This window comes from Drosophila simulans, unplaced genomic scaffold (genome assembly GCF_016746395.2).
Source record: "Drosophila simulans strain w501 unplaced genomic scaffold, Prin_Dsim_3.1 Segkk7_quiver_pilon, whole genome shotgun sequence".
Taxonomy (NCBI): domain Eukaryota; kingdom Metazoa; phylum Arthropoda; class Insecta; order Diptera; family Drosophilidae; genus Drosophila; species Drosophila simulans.
This window is the reverse complement of record NW_025416877.1, coordinates 541,435-561,546: the sequence shown is the minus strand read 5'-3', so window position 1 is coordinate 561,546 and position 20,112 is coordinate 541,435. Positions and strand designations below refer to the sequence as shown.

Sequence of the window (20,112 nt, the reverse complement as noted above, 5' to 3'; positions counted from 1 at the left end):
GTCCATCTTGAGCTTCTGCGTCAGGTCTTGGGCTGAGGCACGTAGTTCGAGGAGCAGTTCGCCTTTGGCCGTCCTCTTCACCCTTGCTACGTTTTCCCCGATGGCCCTGAGCCTAGCGTCCTGCCCTCTTGTGACCAGGGACAGCACTTCGCTGTAAGGTAAGCCAGCTGTGGGGGTGATAACCAGCGCATCTGGTCTCTCCCTCGGCGGTCTCTTCTTGCGCGGTCCGGGCGGTTGCTGCAAGTTTGGTTGCGACTTCTTTCCCGCTACAGTGGCTTGGGGCGGAGCCCTTGGTAGGCGCTTGGGTCCCGCAGCCTTCTGGTGGTCGGGTCGCTGGGCTCTCTTCGCAGACAGCGCCGTGCGATCCTTTGGCTTAGGGCTGCCCTTAGCGATGCACGGTTCTTCGAGGCCGGATGGGAGCTTAGGGGTGGTCTGTTGGCTAGCATCTGCTTTTGCCGTACGTCCGACCTTCGTTTTCTCCGCCTCCGGCAGCCTAGTGCGCAGCTTTAATTGGAGCTCCTTCAATCTGGCGAATGAGTTCTTCATTGCCAGATTAATGCTCCTCACCCGTTGAGGTTGACCTTCGTCAGAAGGTCGTCCAGGATTTCTCCCATCTCCTCGATTTCTAGCTGGGGGGTCTTGACCCGCTTTGCTAGTTGAGCTCTGGTAGGGGTGATGTTGCCTCCAATGGTCTCTTGGGGGTGCCATCGCTCGGGTTTTGGGGTGGGGTCCTTAAAACCTTTGACCTTTTTCCAAACGCCAAGCTCTCCTCTTCTTTGCTTGCACTTGTTGCATTGCTTGTTCCGACGGCCAAGTGTGCCGCCGTCGGGGCGGGGATGGGGGGAATGTTGGGTAGGGCCTCCAGAATCCGTGCCCTAGCCTCGGGATTAGCCGAGGGTGGATTTCCACATATGTGGCTGCCACCTGGAGTAATATTGTTTTTTCCAGACATTCTGATCTTTTGTTGCATTTTATTCCTACTGCCAGGTTTGCGGCTTTATACCTCTCGCCAGGTTTTAGGTTCACTGCCGGCCGATGCGGCGCAGACGCAGACCATTCTGCCGGCCAACTTGGCACAGACGCAGAATGGGTTTTAGATGTGCTGATGCCGGCTGCCAAGAGTACAGGCACAGGCCACGTAGCCGCCCAATTTTGGGTCAGACCGCCGTGGGCTTTGGGTGGGGGTGGGGGGGGGGGGTGGTGTTGTGAGCAGGGCAAAAAAAAGGTTGCTGCGGTGGGAGATATACCGCTCCAGCTCGGTCGCCAGAGCCCCGATTTTAAAGTGTGCCGCCTGCGCGGGGGGGGTTGGCTATTGGTCTGCTCCTTGACTTTTAACACTAATCTTCTGCCTCTCCTGCTCGAATCATGGGTCTGTCTCCGGGATTCCATGGGATGTTGCCAAGGATAACCGTTGGCCGCCCATATATGTATGCTACGCCCGGAGAACAGATCGTTTGGTGGCTTCCGTAGCTGCCAACTTTCGTCAGTGAGTGCGCTGGGTAGAAAGCGCCACCATGCCAGGGGGCTCGTGCAGCCGACCAGCGCTGCCAGACCTGGGAGCTGAAGTGTGTGTCTGTATGTGTGTGTGTGGAGTATTCGGTAAATATATGTTAAAACTATTAAGTTGACAAACACTAGAATATATACTAGAAACAAAATCTATATTTGCACTGTGCCGTGTAGCTTACGTGCCATTAATGAGAATCGAGGAGGAGTGCGCAAAAAAAATATTCTAAAAATATTCGGTAAATATATGTTAAAACTATTAAGTTGACAAACACTAGAAATATATACTAGAAACAAAAACTATATTTGCACTGTGCTGCGTAGCTTACGTGCCACTAATGAGAATCGAGAGGAGGGCGCAAAAAAAATATTCTAAAAATATTCGGTAAATATATGTTAAAAAATATTAAGTTGACAAACACTAGAAATATATACTAGAAACAAAAACTATATTTGCACTGTGCTGCGTAGCTTACGTGCCACTAATGAGAATCGAGGAGGAGGGCGCAAAATTTGTACTTGCAAAATTTTCCATTTGCTTAGTTTAATTTCTAAATTAATAGCTTATTCTCTCATTGTGTGTGTGTGCCATCTTCAGTTTGCAGCCTTTGGGATAATCTTCTGCCTCCCTGAAGTGTGTGTCTGTATGTGTGTGTGTGGAGTATTCGGTAAATATATGTTAAAACTATTAAGTTGACAAACACTAGAAATATAATACTAGAAACAAAAACTATATTTGCACTGTGCCGCGTAGCTTACGTGCCACTAATGAGAATCGAGGAGGAGGGCGCAAAAAAATATTCGGTAAATATATGTTAAAAATATTAAGTTGACAAACACTAGAAATATATACTAAGAACAAAATCTATATTTGCACTGTGCCGTGTAGCTTACGTGCCACTAATGAGAATCGAGGAGGGAGGGGCGCAAAATTTGTACTTGCAAAATTTTCCATTTGCTTAGTTTAATTTCTAAATTAATAACTTATTCTCTCATTGTGTGTGTGTGCCATCTTCAGTTTGCAGCCTTTGGGATAATCTTCTGCCTCCCTGAAGTGTGTGTCTGTATGTGTGTGTGTGGAGTATTCGGTAAAATATATGTTAAACTATTAAGTTGACAACACTAGAAATATATACTGAAAACAAAATCTATATTTGCACTGTGCCGTGTAGCTTACGTGCCATTAATTAGAATCGAGGAGGAGGGCGCAAAAAAAATATTCTAAAAATATTCGGTAAATATATGTTAAAAATATTAAGTTGACAAACACTAGAAATATATACTAGAAACAAAAACTATATTTGCACTGTGCTGCGTAGCTTACGTGCCACTAATGAGAATCGAGGAGGAGGGCGCAAAAAAATATTCGGTAAATATATGTTAAAATATTAAGTTGACAAACACTAGAATATATACTAAGAACAAAATCTATATTGCACTGTGCGTGTAGTTACGTGCCATTAATGAGAATCGAGGAGGAGGCGCAAAAAAAATATTCTAAAAATATTCGGTAAATATATGTTAAAACTATTAAGTTGACAAACACTAGAAATATATACTAGAAACAAAACTATATTTGCACTGTGTGCGTAGCTTACGTGCACTAATGAGAATCGAGGAGGAGGGCGCAAAAAATATTCGGTAAAATATGTTAAAAAATTAAGTTGACAAACACTAGAAATATATACTAAGAACAAAATCTATATTTGCACTGTGCGTGTAGCTTACGTGCCACTAATGAGAATCGAGGAGGAGGGCGCAAAATTGTACTTGCAAAATTTTCCATTTGCTTAGTTTAATTTCTAAATTAATAACTTATTCTCTCATTGGTGTGTGTGTGCCATCTTCAGTTTGCAGCCTTTGGGATAATCTTCTGCCTCCCTGAAGTGTGTGTCTGTATGTGTGTGTGGAGTCTGCTGTTTGCATGTGTTGAGTGTAGCTTGTCATTTATTTATTTTATGCCACATCGATTCCGCGAGTTAAATTTAAAATTAGTAATATTTAAAAAAAAATATTCGTATATATGTTAAAATACTAAGTTGACAAACACTAGAATATATACTAGAAACAAAAACTATATTTGCACTGTGCTGCGTAGCTTACGTGCCACTAATGAGAATCGAGGAGGAGGGCGCAAAAAAAATATTCTAAAAATATTCGTAATATATGTTAAAAATATTAAGTTGACAAACACTAGAAATATATACTAGAAACAAAACTATATTTGCACTGTGCTGCGTAGCTTACGTGCCACTAATGAGAATCGAGGAGGAGGGCGCAAAAATATTCGTTAAATATATGTTAAAAATATTAAGTTGACAAACACTAGAAATATATACTAAGAACAAATCTATATTTGCACTGTGCCGTGTAGCTTACGTGCCATTAATGAGAATCGAGGAGGAGTGCGCAAAAAAATATTCTAAAATATCGGTAAATATATGTTAAAACTATTAAGTTGACAAACACTAGAAAATATACTAGAAACAAAAACTATATTTGCACTGTGCTGCGTAGCTTACGTGCCACTAATGAGAATCGAGGAGGAGGCGCAAAATTTGTACTTGCAAAATTTTCCATTTGCTTAGTTTAATTTCTAAATTAATTACTTATTCTCTCATTGTGTGTGTGTGCCATCTTCAGTTTGCAGCCTTTGGATAATCTTCTGCCTCCCTGAAGTGTGTGTCTGTATGTGTGTGTGTGGAGTCTGCTGTTTGCATGTGTGTGAGTGTAGCTTGTCATTTATTTATTTTATGCCACATCGATTCCGCGAGTTTAATTTAAATTAGTAATATTTAAAAAATATTCGGTATATATATGTTAAAAATACTAAGTTGACAAACACTAGAAATATATACTAGAAACAAAACTATATTTGCACTGTGCTGCGTAGCTTACGTGCCACTAATGAGAATCGAGGAGGAGGGCGCAAAAAATATTCGGTAAATATATGTTAAAAATATTAAGTTGACAAACACTAGAAATATATACTAAGAACAAAATCTATATTTGCACTGTGCCGTGTAGCTTACGTGCCACTAATGAGAATCGAGGAGGAGGGCGCAAAATTTGTACTTGCAAAATTTTCCATTTGCTTAGTTTAATTTCTAAATTAATACCTTATTCTCTCATTGTGTGTGTGTGCCATGTTCAGTTTGCATCCTTTGGGATAATCTTCTGCCTCCCTGAAGTGTGTGTCTGTATGTGTGTGTGTGGAGTCTGCTGTTTGCATGTGTGTGAGTGTAGCTTGTCATTTATTTATTTATGCCACATCGATTCCGCGAGTTTAATTTAAATTAGTAATATTTAAAAAAAATATTCGGTATATATATGTTAAAAATACTAAGTTGACAAACACTAGAAATATATACTAGAAACAAAACTATATTTGCACTGTGCTGCGTAGCTTACGTGCCACTAATGAGAATCGAGGAGGAGCGCAAAAAAAATATTCTAAAAATATTCGGTAAATATATGTTAAAAATATTAAGTTGACAAACACTAGAAATATATACTAGAAACAAAAACTATATTTGCACTGTGCTGCGTAGCTTACGTGCCACTAATGAGAATCGAGGAGGAGGGCGCAAATTTGTACTTGCAAATTTTCCATTTGCTTAGTTTAATTTCTAAATTAATAACTTATTCTCTCATTGTGTGTGTGTGTGCCATCTTCAGTTTGCAGCCTTTGGGATAATCTTCTGCCTCCCTGAAGTGTGTGTCTGTATGTGTGTGTGTGGAGTATTCGGTAAATATATGTTAAAACTATTAAGTTGACAAACACTAGAAATATATACTAAAACAAAAACTATATTTGCACTGTGCCGCGTAGCTTACGTGCCACAAATGAGAATCGAGGAGGAGGGCGCAAAAAAATATTCGGTAAATATATGTTAAAAATATTAAGTTGACAAACACTAGAAATATATACTAAGAACAAAATCTATATTTGCACTGTGCCGTGTAGCTTACGTGCACTAATGAGAATCGAGGAGGAGGCGCAAAATTTGTACTTGCAAAATTTTCCATTTGCTTAGTTTAATTTCTAAATTAATAACTTATTCTTCATTGTGTGTGTGTGCCATCTTCAGTTTGCAGCTTTGGGATAATCTTCTGCCTCCCTGAAGTGTGTGTCTGTATGTGTGTGTGTGAAGTATTCGGAAATATATGTTAAAACTATTAAGTTGACAAACACTAGAAATATATACTAGAAACAAAATCTATATTTGCACTGTGCCGTGTAGCTTACGTGCCATTAATGAGAATCGAGGAGGAGTGCGCAAAAAAAATATTCTAAAAATATTCGGTAAATATATGTTAAAACTATTAAGTTGACAAACACTAGAAATATATACTAGAAACAAAAATATTTGCACTGGCTGCGTAGCTTACGTGCCACTAATGAGAATCGAGGAGGAGGGCGCAAAATTTGTACTTGCAAAATTTTCCATTTGCTTAGTTTAATTTCTAAATTAATAACTTATTCTCCATTGTGTGTGTGTGTGCCATGTTCAGTTTGCATCCTTTGGATAATCTTCTTCCTCCCTGAAGTGTGTGTCTGTATGTGTGTGTGTGGAGTCTGTTTGCATGTGTGTGAGTGTAGCTTGTCATTTATTTATTTTATGCCACATCGATTCCGCGAGTTTAATTTAAATTAGTAATATTTAAAAAAAATATTCGGTATATATATGTTAAAAATACTAAGTTGACAAACACTAGAAATATATACTAGAAACAAAACTATATTTGCACTGTGCTGCGTAGCTTACGTGCCACTAATGAGAATCGAGGAGGAGGGCGCAAAAAAAATATTCTAAAAATATTCGGTAAATATATGTTAAAAATATTAAGTTGACAACACTAGAAATATATACTAGAAACAAAAACATATTTGCACTGTGCTGCGTAGCTTACGTGCCACTAATGAGAATCGAGGAGGAGGGCGCAAAATTTGTACTTGCAAAATTTTCCATTTGCTTAGTTTAATTTCTAAATTAATAGCTTATTCTCTCATTGTGTGTGTGTGCCATCTTCAGTTTGCAGCCTTTGGGATAATCTTCTGCCTCCCTGAAGTGTGTGTCTGTATTGTGTGTGTGGAGTATTCGGTAAATATATGTTAAAACTATTAAGTTGACAAACACTAGAAATATATACTAGAAACAAAAACTATATTTGCACTGTGCCGCGTAGCTTACGTGCCACTAATGAGAATCGAGGAGGAGGGCGCAAAAAATATTCGGTAAATATATGTTAAAAATATTAAGTTGACAAACACTAGAAATATATACTAAGAACAAAATCTATATTTGCACTGTGCGTGTAGCTTACGTGCCACTAATGAGAATCGAGGAGGAGGGCGCAAAATTTGTACTTGCAAAATTTTCCATTTGCTTAGTTAATTTCTAAATTAATAACTTATTCTCTCATTGTGTGTGTGTGCCATCTTCAGTTTTCAGCCTTTGGATAATCTTCTGCCTCCCTGAAGTGTGTGTCTGTATGTGTGTGTGTGGAGTATTCGGTAAATATATAAAACTATTAAGTTGACAAACACTAGAAATATATACTAGAAACAAAATCTATATTTGCACTGTGCCGTGTAGCTTACGTGCCATTAATTAGAATCGAGGAGGAGGGCGCAAAAAAAATATTCTAAAAATATTCGTAAATATATGTTAAAATATAAGTTGACAAACACTAGAAATAATATACTAGAAACAAAAACTATATTTGCACTGTGCTGCGTAGCTTACGTGCCACTAATGAGAATCGAGGAGGAGGGCGCAAAAAAATATTCGGTAAATATATGTTAAAATATTAAGTTGACAAACTAGAAATATACTAAGAACAAAATCTAATTTGCACTGTGCCGTGTAGCTTACGTGCCATTAATGAGAATCGAGGAGGAGGGCGCAAAAAATATCTAAAAATATTCGGTAAATATATGTTAAAACTATAAGTTGACAAACACTAGAAATATATACTAGAAACAAAAACTATATTTGCACTGTGCTGCGTAGCTTACGTGCCACTAATGAGAATCGAGGAGGAGGGCGCAAAAAAATATTCGTAAATATATGTTAAAAATATTAAGTTGACAAACACTAGAATATATATAAGAACAAAATCTATATTTGACTGTGCGTGTAGCTTACGTGCCACTAATGAGAATCGGGAGGAGGGCGCAAAATTTGTACTTGCAAATTTTCCATTTGCTTAGTTTAATTTCTAAATTAATAACTTATTCTCTCATTGTGTGTGTGTGCCATCTTCAGTTTGCAGCCTTTGGGATATCTTCTGCCTCCCTGAAGTGTGTGTCTGTATGTGTGTGTGTGGAGTCTGCTGTTTGCATGTGTGTGAGTGTAGCTTGTCATTTATTTTTTTATGCACATCGATTCCGCGAGTTTAATTTAAATTAGTATATTTAAAAAAAATATTCGGTATATATATGTTAAAAATACTAAGTTGACAAACACTAGAAATATATACTAGAAACAAAACTATATTTGCACTGTGCTGCGTAGCTTACGTGCCACTAATGAGAATCGAGGAGGAGGGCGCAAAAAAATATTTCGGTAAATATATGTTAAAAATATTAAGTTGACAAACACTAGAAATATATACTAAGAACAAAATCTATATTTGCACTGTGCCGTGTAGCTTACGTGCCACTAATGAGAATCGAGGAGGAGGCGCAAAATTTGTACTTGCAAAATTTTCCATTTGCTTAGTTTAATTTCTAAATTAATAACTTATTCTCTCATTGTGTGTGTGTGCCATCTTCAGTTTGCAGCCTTTGGGATAATCTTCTGCCTCCCTGAAGTGTGTGTCTGTATGTGTGTGTGTGGAGTATTCGGTAAATATATGTTAAAACTATTAAGTTGACAAACTAGAAATATATACTAGAAAAAAATCTATATTTGCACTGTGCCGTGTAGCTTACGTGCATTAATTAGAATCGAGGAGGAGGGCGCAAAAAAAATATTCTAAAAATATTCGGTAAATATATGTTAAAATATTAAGTTGACAAACACTAGAAATATATACTAGAAACAAAAACTATATTTGCACTGTGCTGCGTAGCTTACGTGCCACTAATGAGAATCGAGGAGGAGGGCCGCAAAAAAATATTCGGTAAATATATGTTAAAAATATTAAGTTGACAACACTAGAATATATACTAAGAACAAAATCTATTTTGCACTGTGCCGTGTAGCTTACGTGCCACTAATGAGAATCGAGGAGGAGGGCGCAAAATTTGTACTTGCAAAATTTCCCATTTGCTTAGTTTAATTTCTAAATTAATAACTTATTCTCTCATTGTGTGTGTGTGCCATCTTCAGTTTGCAGCCTTTGGGATAATCTTCTGCCTCCCTGAAGTGTGTGTCTGTATGTGTGTGTGTGGAGTATTCGGTAAATATATGTTAAAACTATTAAGTTGACAAACACTAGAAATATATACTAGAAACAAAATCTATATTTGCACTGTGCCGTGTAGCTTACGTGCCATTAATTAGAATCGAGGAGGAGGGCGCAAAAAAAATATTCTAAAAATATTCGGTAAATATATGTTAAAAATATTAAGTTGACAAACACTAGAAATATATACTAGAAACAAAACTATATTTGCACTGTGCTGCGAAGCTTACGTGCCACTAATGAGAATCGAGGAGGAGGGCGCAAAAAAATATTCGGTAAATATATGTTAAAAATATTAAGTTGACAAACACTAGAATATATACTAAGAACAAAATCTATATTTGCACTGTGCCGTGTAGCTTACGTGCCATTAATGAGAATCGAGGAGGAGGGCCAAAAAAATATTCTAAAAATATTCGGTAAATATATGTTAAAACTATTAAGTTGACAAACACTAGAAATATATACTAGAAACAAAACTATATTTGCACTGTGCTGCGTAGCTTACGTGCCACTAATGAGAATCGAGGAGGAGGGCGCAAAAAAATATTCGGTAAATATATGTTAAAAATATTAAGTTGACAAACACTAGAAATATATACTAAGAACAAAATCTATATTTGCACTGTGCCGTGTAGCTTACGTGCCACTAATGAGAATCGAGGAGGAGGGCGCAAAATTTGTACTTGCAAAATTTTCCATTTGCTTAGTTTAATTTCTAAATTAATAACTTATTCTCTCATTGTGTGTGTGTGCCATCTTCAGTTTGCAGCCTTTGGGATAATCTTCTGCCTCCCTGAAGTGTGTGTCTGTATGTGTGTGTGTGGAGTCTGCTGTTTGCATGTGTGTGAGTGTAGCTTGTCATTTATTTATTTTATGCCACATCGATTCCGCGAGTTAAATTTAAATTAGTAATATTTAAAAAAAAATATTCGGTATATATATGTTAAAAATACTAAGTTACAAACACTAGAAATATATACTAGAAACAAAAACTATATTTGCACTGTGCTGCGTAGCTTACGTGCCACTAATGAGAATCGAGGAGGAGGGCGCAAAAAAAATATTCTAAAAAATTCGGTAAATATATGTTAAAAATATTAAGTTGACAAACACTAGAAATATATACTAGAAACAAAAACTATATTTGCACTGTGCTGCGTAGCTTACGTGCCACTAATGAGAATCGAGGAGGAGGGCGCAAAAAATATTCGTTAATATATGTTAAAAATATTAAGTTGACAAACACTAGAAATATATACTAAGAACAAAATCTATATTTGCACTGTGCCGTGTAGCTTACGTGCCATTAATGAGAATCGAGGAGGAGTGCGCAAAAAAATATTCTAAAAATATTCGGTAAATATATGTTAAAAATATTAAGTTGACAAACACTAGAAATATATACTAAGAACAAAATCTATATTTGCACTGTGCCGTGTAGCTTACGTGCCACTAATGAGAATCGAGGAGGAGGGCGCAAAATTTGTACTTGCAAAATTTTCCATTTGCTTAGTTTAATTTCTAAATTATAAACTTATTCTCTCATTGTGTGTGTGTGCCATCTTCAGTTTGCAGCCTTTGGGATAATCTTCTGCTCCCTGAAGTGTGTGTCTGTATGTGTGTGTGTGGAGTATTCGGTAAATATATGTTAAAACTATTAAGTTGACAAACACTAGAAATATTACTAGAAACAAAATCTATATTTGCACTGTGCCGTGTAGCTTACGTGCCATTAATTAGAATCGAGGAGGAGGGCGCAAAAAAAATATTCTAAAAATATTCGTAAATATATGTTAAAATATTAAGTTGACAAACACTAGAAATATATACTAGAAACAAAAACTATATTTGCACTGTGCTGCGTAGCTTACGTGCCACTAATGAGAATCGAGGAGGAGGGCGCAAAAAAATTTCGGTAAATATATGTTAAAAATATTAAGTTGACAAACACTAGAAATATATACTAAGAACAAAATCTATATTTGCACTGTGCGTGTGCTTACGTGCCATTAATGAGAATCGAGGAGGAGGGCGCAAAAAAATATTCTAAAAATATTCGGTAAATATATGTTAAAACTATTAAGTTGACAAACACTAGAATATATACTAGAAACAAAAACTATATTTGCACTGTGCTGCGTAGCTTACGTGCCACTAATGAGAATCGAGGAGGAGGGGCGCAAAAAAATATTCGGTAATATATGTTAAAATATTAAGTTGACAAACACTAGAAATATATACTAAGAACAAAATCTATATTTGCACTGTGCCGTGTAGCTTACGTGCCACTAATGAGAATCGAGGAGGAGGGCGCAAAATTTGTACTTGCAAAATTTTCCATTTGCTTAGTTTAATTTCTAAATTAATAACTTATTCTCTCATTGTGTGTGTGTGCCATCTTCAGTTTGCAGCCTTTGGGATAATCTTCTGCCTCCCTGAAGTGTGTGTCTGTATGTGTGTGTGTGGAGTCTGCTGTTTGCATGTGTGTGAGTGTAGCTTGTCATTTATTTATTTTATGCCACATCGATTCCGCGAGTTAAATTTAAATTAGTAATATTTAAAAAAAATATTCGGTATATATATGTTAAAAATACTAAGTTGACAAACACTAGAAATATATACTAGAAACAAAAACTATATTTGCACTGTGCTGCGTAGCTTACGTGCCACTAATGAGAATCGAGGAGGAGGGCGCAAAAAAAATATTCTAAAAATATTCGGTAAATATATGTTAAAAATATTAAGTTGACAAACACTAGAAATATATACTAGAAACAAAAACTATATTTGCACTGTGCTGCGTAGCTTACGTGCCACTAATGAGAATCGAGGAGGAGGGCGCAAAAAAATATTCGTTAAATATATGTTAAAAATATTAAGTTGACAAACACTAGAAATATATACTAAGAACAAAATCTATATTTGCACTGTGCCGTGTAGCTTACGTGCCATTAATGAGAATCGAGGAGGAGTGCGCAAAAAAAATATTCTAAAAATATTCGGTAAATATATGTTAAAACTATTAAGTTGACAAACACTAGAAATATATACTAGAAACAAAAACTATATTTGCACTGTGCTGCGTAGCTTACGTGCCACTAATGAGAATCGAGGAGGAGGGCGCAAAATTTGTACTTGCAAAATTTTCCATTTGCTTAGTTTAATTTCTAAATTAATTACTTATTCTCTCATTGTGTGTGTGTGCCATCTTCAGTTTGCAGCCTTTGGGATAATCTTCTGCCTCCCTGAAGTGTGTGTCTGTATGTGTGTGTGTGGAGTCTGCTGTTTGCATGTGTGTGAGTGTAGCTTGTCATTTATTTATTTTATGCCACATCGATTCCGCGAGTTTAATTTAAATTAGTAATATTTAAAAAAATATTCGGTATATATATGTTAAAAATACTAAGTTGACAAACACTAGAAATATATACTAGAAACAAAAACTATATTTGCACTGTGCTGCGTAGCTTACGTGCCACTAATGAGAATCGAGGAGGAGGGCGCAAAAAAATATTCGGTAAATATATGTTAAAACTATTAAGTTGACAAACACTAGAAATATATACTAGAAACAAAAACTATATTTGCACTGTGCCGTGTAGCTTACGTGCCACTAATGAGAATCGAGGAGGAGGGCGCAAAATTTGTACTTGCAAAATTTTCCATTTGCTTAGTTTAATTTCTAAATTAATACCTTATTCTCTCATTGTGTGTGTGTGCCATGTTCAGTTTGCATCCTTGGGATAATCTTCTGCCTCCCTGAAGTGTGTGTCTGTATGTGTGTGTGTGGAGTCTGCTGTTTGCATGTGTGTGAGTGTAGCTTGTCATTTATTTATTTTATGCCACATCGATTCCGCGAGTTTAATTTAAATTAGTAATATTTAAAAAAATATTCGGTATATATATGTTAAAAATACTAAGTTGACAAACACTAGAAATATATACTAGAAACAAAAACTATATTTGCACTGTGCTGCGTAGCTTACGTGCCACTAATGAGAATCGAGGAGGAGGCGCAAAAAAAATATTCTAAAAATATTCGGTAAATATATGTTAAAAATATTAAGTTGACAAACACTAGAAATATATACTAGAAACAAAAACTATATTTGCACTGTGCTGCGTAGCTTACGTGCCACTAATGAGAATCGAGGAGGAGGGCGCAAAAAAATATTCGGTAAATATATGTTAAAAATATTAAGTTGACAAACACTAGAAATATATACTAAGAACAAAATCTATATTTGCACTGTGCCGTGTAGCTTACGTGCACTAATGAGAATCGAGGAGGAGGGCGCAAAATTTGTACTTGCAAAATTTTCCATTTGCTTAGTTTAATTTCTAAATTAATAACTTATTCTCTCATTGTGTGTGTGTGCCATCTTCAGTTTGCAGCCTTTGGGATAATCTTCTGCCTCCCTGAAGTGTGTGTCTGTATGTGTGTGTGTGGAGTATTCGGTAAATATATGTTAAAACTATTAAGTTGGACAAACACTAGAAATATATACTAGAAACAAAAACTATATTTGCACTGTGCCGCGTAGCTTACGTGCCACTAATGAGAATCGAGGAGGAGGGCGCAAAAAAATATTCGGTAAATATATGTTAAAAATATTAAGTTGACAAACACTAGAAATATATACTAAGAACAAAATCTATATTTGCACTGTGCCGTGTAGCTTACGTGCCACTAATGAGAATCGAGGAGGAGGGCGCAAAATGTTTAATTTCTAAATTAATAACTTATTCTCTCATTGTGTGTGTGTGCCATCTTCAGTTTGCAGCCTTTGGGATAATCTTCTGCCTCCCTGAAGTGTGTGTCTGTATGTGTGTGTGTGGAGTATTCGGTAAATATATGTTAAAACTATTAAGTTGACAAACACTAGAAATATATACTAGAAACAAAAACTATATTTGCACTGTGCCGCGTAGCTTACGTGCCACTAATGAGAATCGAGGAGGAGGGCGCAAAAAAATATTCGGTAAATATATGTTAAAAATATTAAGTTGACAAACACTAGAATATATACTAAGAACAAAATCTATATTTGCACTGTGCCGTGTAGCTTACGTGCCACTAATGAGAATCGAGGAGGAGGGCGCAAAATTTGTACTTGCAAAATTTTCCATTTGCTTAGTTTAATTTCTAAATTAATAACTTATTCTCTCATTGTGTGTGTGTGCCATCTTCAGTTTGCAGCCTTTGGGATAATCTTCTGCCTCCCTGAAGTGTGTGTCTGTATGTGTGTGTGTGGAGTCTGCTGTTTGCATGTGTGTGAGTGTAGCTTGTCATTTATTTATTTTATGCCACATCGATTCCGCAAGTTTAATTTAAATTAGTAATATTTAAAAAAAATATTCGGTATATATATGTTAAAAATACTAAGTTGACAAACACTAGAAATATATACTAGAAACAAAAACTATATTTGCACTGTGCTGCGTAGCTTACGTGCCACTAAGCCACTAATGAGAATCGAGGAGGAGGGCGCAAAAAAAATATTCGGTAAATATATGTTAAAAATATTAAGTTGACAAACACTAGAAATATATACTAAGAACAAAATCTATATTTGCACTGTGCCGCGTAGCTTACGTGCCACTAATGAGAATCGAGGAGGAGGGCGCAAAAAAATATTCGGTAATATATGTTAAAAATATTAAGTTGACAAACACTAGAAATATATACTAAGAACAAAATCTATATTTGCACTGTGCCGTGTAGCTTACGTGCCACTAATGAGAATCGAGGAGGAGGGCGCAAAATTTGTACTTGCAAAATTTTCCATTTGCTTAGTTTAATTTCTAAATTAATAACTTATTCTCTCATTGTGTGTGTGTGCCATGTTCAGTTTGCATCCTTTGGGATAATCTTCTGCCTCCCTGAAGTGTGTGTCTGTATGTGTGTGTGTGGAGTCTGCTGTTTGCATGTGTGTGAGTGTAGCTTGTCATTTATTTATTTTATGCCACATCGATTCCGCGAGTTTAATTTAAATTAGTAATATTTAAAAAAATATTCGGTATATATGTTAAAATACTAAGTTGACAAACACTAGAAATATATACTAGAAACAAAAACTATATTTGCACTGTGCTGCGTAGCTTACGTGCCACTAATGAGAATCGAGGAGGAGGGCGCAAAAAAAATATTCTAAAAATATTCGGTAAATATATGTTAAAAATATTAAGTTGACAAACACTAGAAATATATACTAGAAACAAAAACTATATTTGCACTGTGCTGCGTAGCTTACGTGCCACTAATGAGAATCGAGGAGGAGGGCGCAAAATTTGTACTTGCAAAATTTTCCATTTGCTTAGTTTAATTTCTAAATTAATAACTTATTCTCTCATTGTGTGTGTGTGCCATCTTCAGTTTGCAGCCTTTGGGATAATCTTCTGCCTCCCTGAAGTGTGTGTCTGTATGTGTGTGTGTGGAGTATTCGGTAAATATATGTTAAAACTATTAAGTTGACAAACACTAGAAATATATACTAGAAACAAAAACTATATTTGCACTGTGCCGCGTAGCTTACGTGCCACAAATGAGAATCGAGGAGGAGGGCGCAAAAAAATATTCGGTAAATATATGTTAAAAATATTAAGTTGACAAACACTAGAAATATATACTAAGAACAAAATCTATATTTGCACTGTGCCGTGTAGCTTACGTGCCACTAATGAGAATCGAGGAGGAGGGCGCAAAATTGTACTTGCAAAATTTTCCATTTGCTTAGTTTAATTTCTAAATTAATAACTTATTCTCTCATTGTGTGTGTGTGCCATCTTCAGTTTGCAGCCTTTGGGATAATCTTCTGCCTCCCTGAAGTGTGTTTTTTTTTTTTTTTTAATTCGTTTATTGAGTCCTTATTCTAAACTATATACTATACAACATGATAACATTTAAGAGGGCAAATCCAGGACTCCCCGCGGTATGGCCGTGAAGCATTGCTTCGCGAGGACGATCAGGGTTTGCTCACTCGTGGACCCTCCTGGCTCTCTCGGCTCTTCTGAGCTCGGTGGTTATCGCTGCGGCGAAGCTGTTGACCGCTTGCCATTCCGCCTCCCCCTGCAGCATGAATGGGACTAGGTTGTCCGCATTCAGTCTGCCGCCAAGTACGGTTTCCAGGGAGCTCCGTTCCCTAGTGTATTTAACGCACGAGAAGAGAACGTGCTCAGCTGTTTCGCTCCGACCACCTCCACACCATGGACAGTCATCCGCATCCTCGTGTCCAAAGCGCATCAGGTAGCTGCGAAAGCAACCGTGCCCGCTGATCAGCTGCGTTAGGTGGAACGTAATGTCGCCGTGCTTCCGCTCTAGCCACGGCTTGAGGTTGGGTATCAGCTGCTGCGTCCAGCGACCCTTGGGCTCGTTGGTCCACCTGTGCTGCCATGACTCCAGGGTGTGCTGCCTTGCTTCAGCTCGAATTGCCTTCTTGACGCCGGGGGAGAGTCTTCGACCGTGGGTTTGGTTGAAGACCACTTCGTATTCCTTCGCTAACAGGTCCAGAGGCGGTATCCCTGCGATCACCAGAGCCGCCGCGTTGGACACTGTTCTGAAGGCGCAGCAGACACGTAAGGCCGAAAGTCTGTGGGTAGCATTTAGGCCCTGGGCGTAGCTTTCGGTACCAAGCGCTTTTGCCCACACCGGGGCGGCATATAGCATGGTCGCTCGGGTGACGCTCGTCAGTAGCCTTCTGCTCGCCTGTTTTGGGCCTCGGGAGTTCAACATTATGTTTGAAAGCGCCCGATTTACTCCTGCTGCTTTAGAGTTAGCGTAGGCAAGGTGTTCCCGGAACGAAAGCCTGGTGTCTATCATGACTCCCAGATACTTGATTGCCCGAGAGGAGGACACCTTGGTACAGCCTACTTCGACGGTGGCCGTCTCCACCGCTTTCCTTGAGCTAATCAGGACAGCCTCAGTCTTCTCCGGCGCCAGCTCAAGCCCCATTGAACTGAGCCAATGTTTGATGGCCCTGATGTTTTGGTTGCAGCTTTCTTCGGCCTTGCCGGGATACTTGTCAACAACGAGCAAGGCCACGTCGTCCGCGAAGCCTACGATCTCGCTCCTCCCGACCAGCGGTAGACGAAGTATCCCGTCGTACATGGTGTTCCACAGAAGCGGGCCGAGGACCGAGCCTTGTGGGACTCCACCGGTGACCTGGTGCCTGAAGACGCCTTCCGACGACTCGCACAGTAAGACCCGATCAGAAAAATAGCTGCGTATGATCCTGACTAGGTAGGCTGGGACGCTGAAGCCAATTAGTGCTTCTAGGATCCGGTCCCATCTCGCTGTGTTGAAGGCGTTCCTGATGTCTAGAGTGACCATGAGGCAGTACTCTTTGCTGCCACCCTTCCATCTGGTGCCGTCGATTGCTTGGGCCGCTACTTCGACCACTCTGTTGACAGCGTCGACGGTGGACCGCGCTTTCCTGAATCCGAACTGGGACCGTGAGAGGTCACCCGCGTCGGCGATAGCCCTCTCAAGCCGAATACACACCAGTTTCTCCAGGAGCTTGCCAGTTCCATCGATGAGGCATATTGGCCGGAACGATGAAGGCTCCTCGGGTGGTTTCCCTGGTTTTGGGAGGAGAAGCAGCTTTTGGATTTTCCAGCAACTCGGGAAAACTCCTTCCTCCAGGCATTTGGTGAATGCCTTCGCAAACGAGTCTGGCTGGAGGTGGAGAGCAAGCCGAAGCGCCCTGTTCGGAATGCCGTCGGGTCCGGGGGCCTTGCCGTCCTTCAGCAGTTTTGCCAGCTCCAGGATCTCGTCACTGTTGACCGTGGCGTCGGAATCGACGTGGTCCCCTGTGGCTGGGTCGGCTGGGCGTAACCCATCCATCACAGGGAACAGGTGTTCCGCTACACTGCGGAGCATCGCTAGGTCCAGAAGCTTAGGAGTCCTGGTGTACGCCTTCTTGACTACCACCTTGTAGGCACTTCCCCATGGGTCGCTGTCGGCAGAGTCGCATAGGTCGAGGAAGCATTTGCGCTTGCTCTCCCTTATGGCTAACTTAAGCGTTTTTCTGCGGGCTCTGTATTCGGATTGGCGTTCGGCAAAGGACTCCGCGCCTCTCGCGCGTTGGTAGCGACGTCTGGCGGAGAGGCACTCACGACGAGCCGTCTCTATCTCCTGGTTCCACCAGTAGACAGGGGCTCTTTGTCGGCTGTGCGGCCTGCTCGATTGCATGCTGGCGTCGCACGCGGCCTTCAGCCGTCTCATCAGCTCCACTGCCGTCAGCTCGGCTCCTTGTCTGCTCGCCATGGGTAGGAACTGCTCTCGAAACACCTGCGTGTCCAGAGAGTCCGTCTTGTATTTAATCCTGGCCTGGGCTGGTGTCTGGGCTTGGGACGAGGGTGGGCTTCCCAGGTCGCAGATGATGGCCAGATGGTCGCTGCCAGTGTAGTCCTCGCTGAGTCTCCACCTCGCTAGCCTGTACGACGAGCCGCTAGTGAAGGTGAGGTCCACCACAGAGCCCATTCCGGCGCGCCTGAACGTGTGCCGGTTTCCATGGTTGAGAAGAGCCAGGTCCAACGTCGCGAAAGCCTCCAGCACCATCCTACCTCTCGCATTGGTGGTTGAGCTGCCCCAGCTCTCAGACCATGCGTTGAAGTCGCCCGCTATTAGGACCTGGGTGCGGCCTCTAGCATCCGCTGCCAGTCTGTCCAGTGCCCGGCTGAATGCGATTAGGGTCAGGCTGGGGGCTAGGTATACGCTGTACACCCACCATCTGCCTACCCTGGCCCTAACAAAACCGATGTCCGAAAGAACATCGGTTATTTGCTGGGTTTCTCTGCTGCACCTCCAGATCGCTGCTTTTTTGGTGCGGTCGAAGGCCCAGTCTGGGCTAGCCGGCGTTCGGTAGGGCTCGCTAAGTAGCGCGAGCTCCACTCTGCGTTCACGCACCGTCTGCACAAGCAGGTCTTGGGCTGCCGTGCAGTGATTCAGGTTTAGCTGAATCAGCCGCATCATTGCAGTGCCTTTGGTGCTCCTTTACCCGCCAATGGGCACTTCCGGGTGCCCATTTGGTGGTTGGTCGCTTGGCTACCTCTATTTGCGCACAAGAAGCACTTAGCTTCGTTAGGGCACTCGGCGGCTTTGTGTCCCGCGGTCCCGCATCTGAAGCAGCACTGGCTTCTGTCCACGGTGCTTCTGCAGTGGGCCGCTATGTGGCCTTCTTCCAGGCATCTGAAGCATCTTTGGCGTGGCTCCAGCTCCTGATCAAGCATTGGGACCATCCTACCCTCAGCTTGCCACGTTTGATCAGCGGGTCCGTCAGATTGGCTGGGACTGCTATCACCGCAGTCTTCCCTCCGTACTGCGATTGCCGAAGGCTCTTGATAGCCACGACTGCTGCAGGGATCTCTGCCTGGGCCTCCAAGGCACTCTTCAACTCGTCTTCCGTGGTGAGCTCGTCGAGGTCGCGAATCACAAATACCTTAGTTTGTGTTAACGCGCGAAGGCTGGCGCGGTCACCTAGCACCGCTCCCATGTCCATCTTGAGCTTCTGCGTCAGGTCTTGGGCTGAGGCACGTAGTTCGAGGAGCAGTTCGCCTTTGGCCGTCCTCTTCACCCTTGCTACGTTTTCCCCGATGGCCCTGAGCTAGCGTCCTGCCCTCTTGTGACCAGGGACAGCACTTCGCTGTAAGGTAAGCCAGCTGTGGGGGTGATAACCAGCGCATCTGGTCTCTCCCTCGGCGGTCTCTTCTTGCGCGGTCCGGGCGGTTGCTGCAAGTTTGGTTGCGACTTCTTTCCCGCTACAGTGGCTTGGGGCGGAGCCCTTGGTAGGCGCTTGGGTCCCGCAGCCTTCTGGTGGTCGGGTCGCTGGGCTCTCTTCGCAGACAGCGCCGTGCGATCCTTTGGCTTAGGGCTGCCCTTAGCGATGCACGGTTCTTCGAGGCCGGATGGGAGCTTAGGGGTGGTCTGTTGGCTAGCATCTGCTTTTGCCGTACGTCCGACCTTCGTTTTCTCCGCCTCCGGCAGCCTAGTGCGCAGCTTTAATTGGAGCTCCTTCAATCTGGCGAATGAGTTCTTCATTGCCAGATTAATGCTCCTCACCCCGTTGAGGTTGACCTTCGTCAGAAGGTCGTCCAGGATTTCTCCCATCTCCTCGATTTCTAGCTGGGGGGTCTTGACCCGCTTTGCTAGTTGAGCTCTGGTAGGGGGTGATGTTGCCTCCAATGGTC

At 40.9% G+C, this 20,112-nt stretch overlaps 1 protein-coding gene across 1 annotated transcript; it reads right to left on the bottom strand.

Annotated features, from left to right (window-relative positions):
- Positions 1 to 563: 563 nt before the first annotated feature.
- On the bottom strand, positions 564 to 19,424 carry LOC123327435. The gene is made up of 3 exons (XM_044923850.1): positions 19,170 to 19,424; positions 18,129 to 18,880; positions 564 to 663 (listed from the first exon to the last, which is right to left on the bottom strand). The coding sequence occupies exons 1-3, from the start codon at positions 19,422 to 19,424 to the stop codon at positions 564 to 566; spliced, it is 1,107 nt and encodes a 368-aa protein (XP_044779785.1).
- Positions 19,425 to 20,112: the final 688 nt, after the last annotated feature.

Coding starts and splice junctions, on each gene's coding strand:
- LOC123327435 (XM_044923850.1), bottom strand. CDS start 19,424: ATGGACATGGGAGCGGTGCTAGGTGACCGCGCCAGCCTTCGCGCGTTA. Junction 18,881..19,169: donor TCAAACGTGGCAAGCTGAGG/GTAGGATGGTCC, acceptor CGGCTGATTCAG/CTAAACCTGAATCACTGCAC. Junction 664..18,128: donor ATGAGACGGCTGAAGGCCGC/GTGCGACGCCAG, acceptor CACCCCTACCAG/AGCTCAACTAGCAAAGCGGG.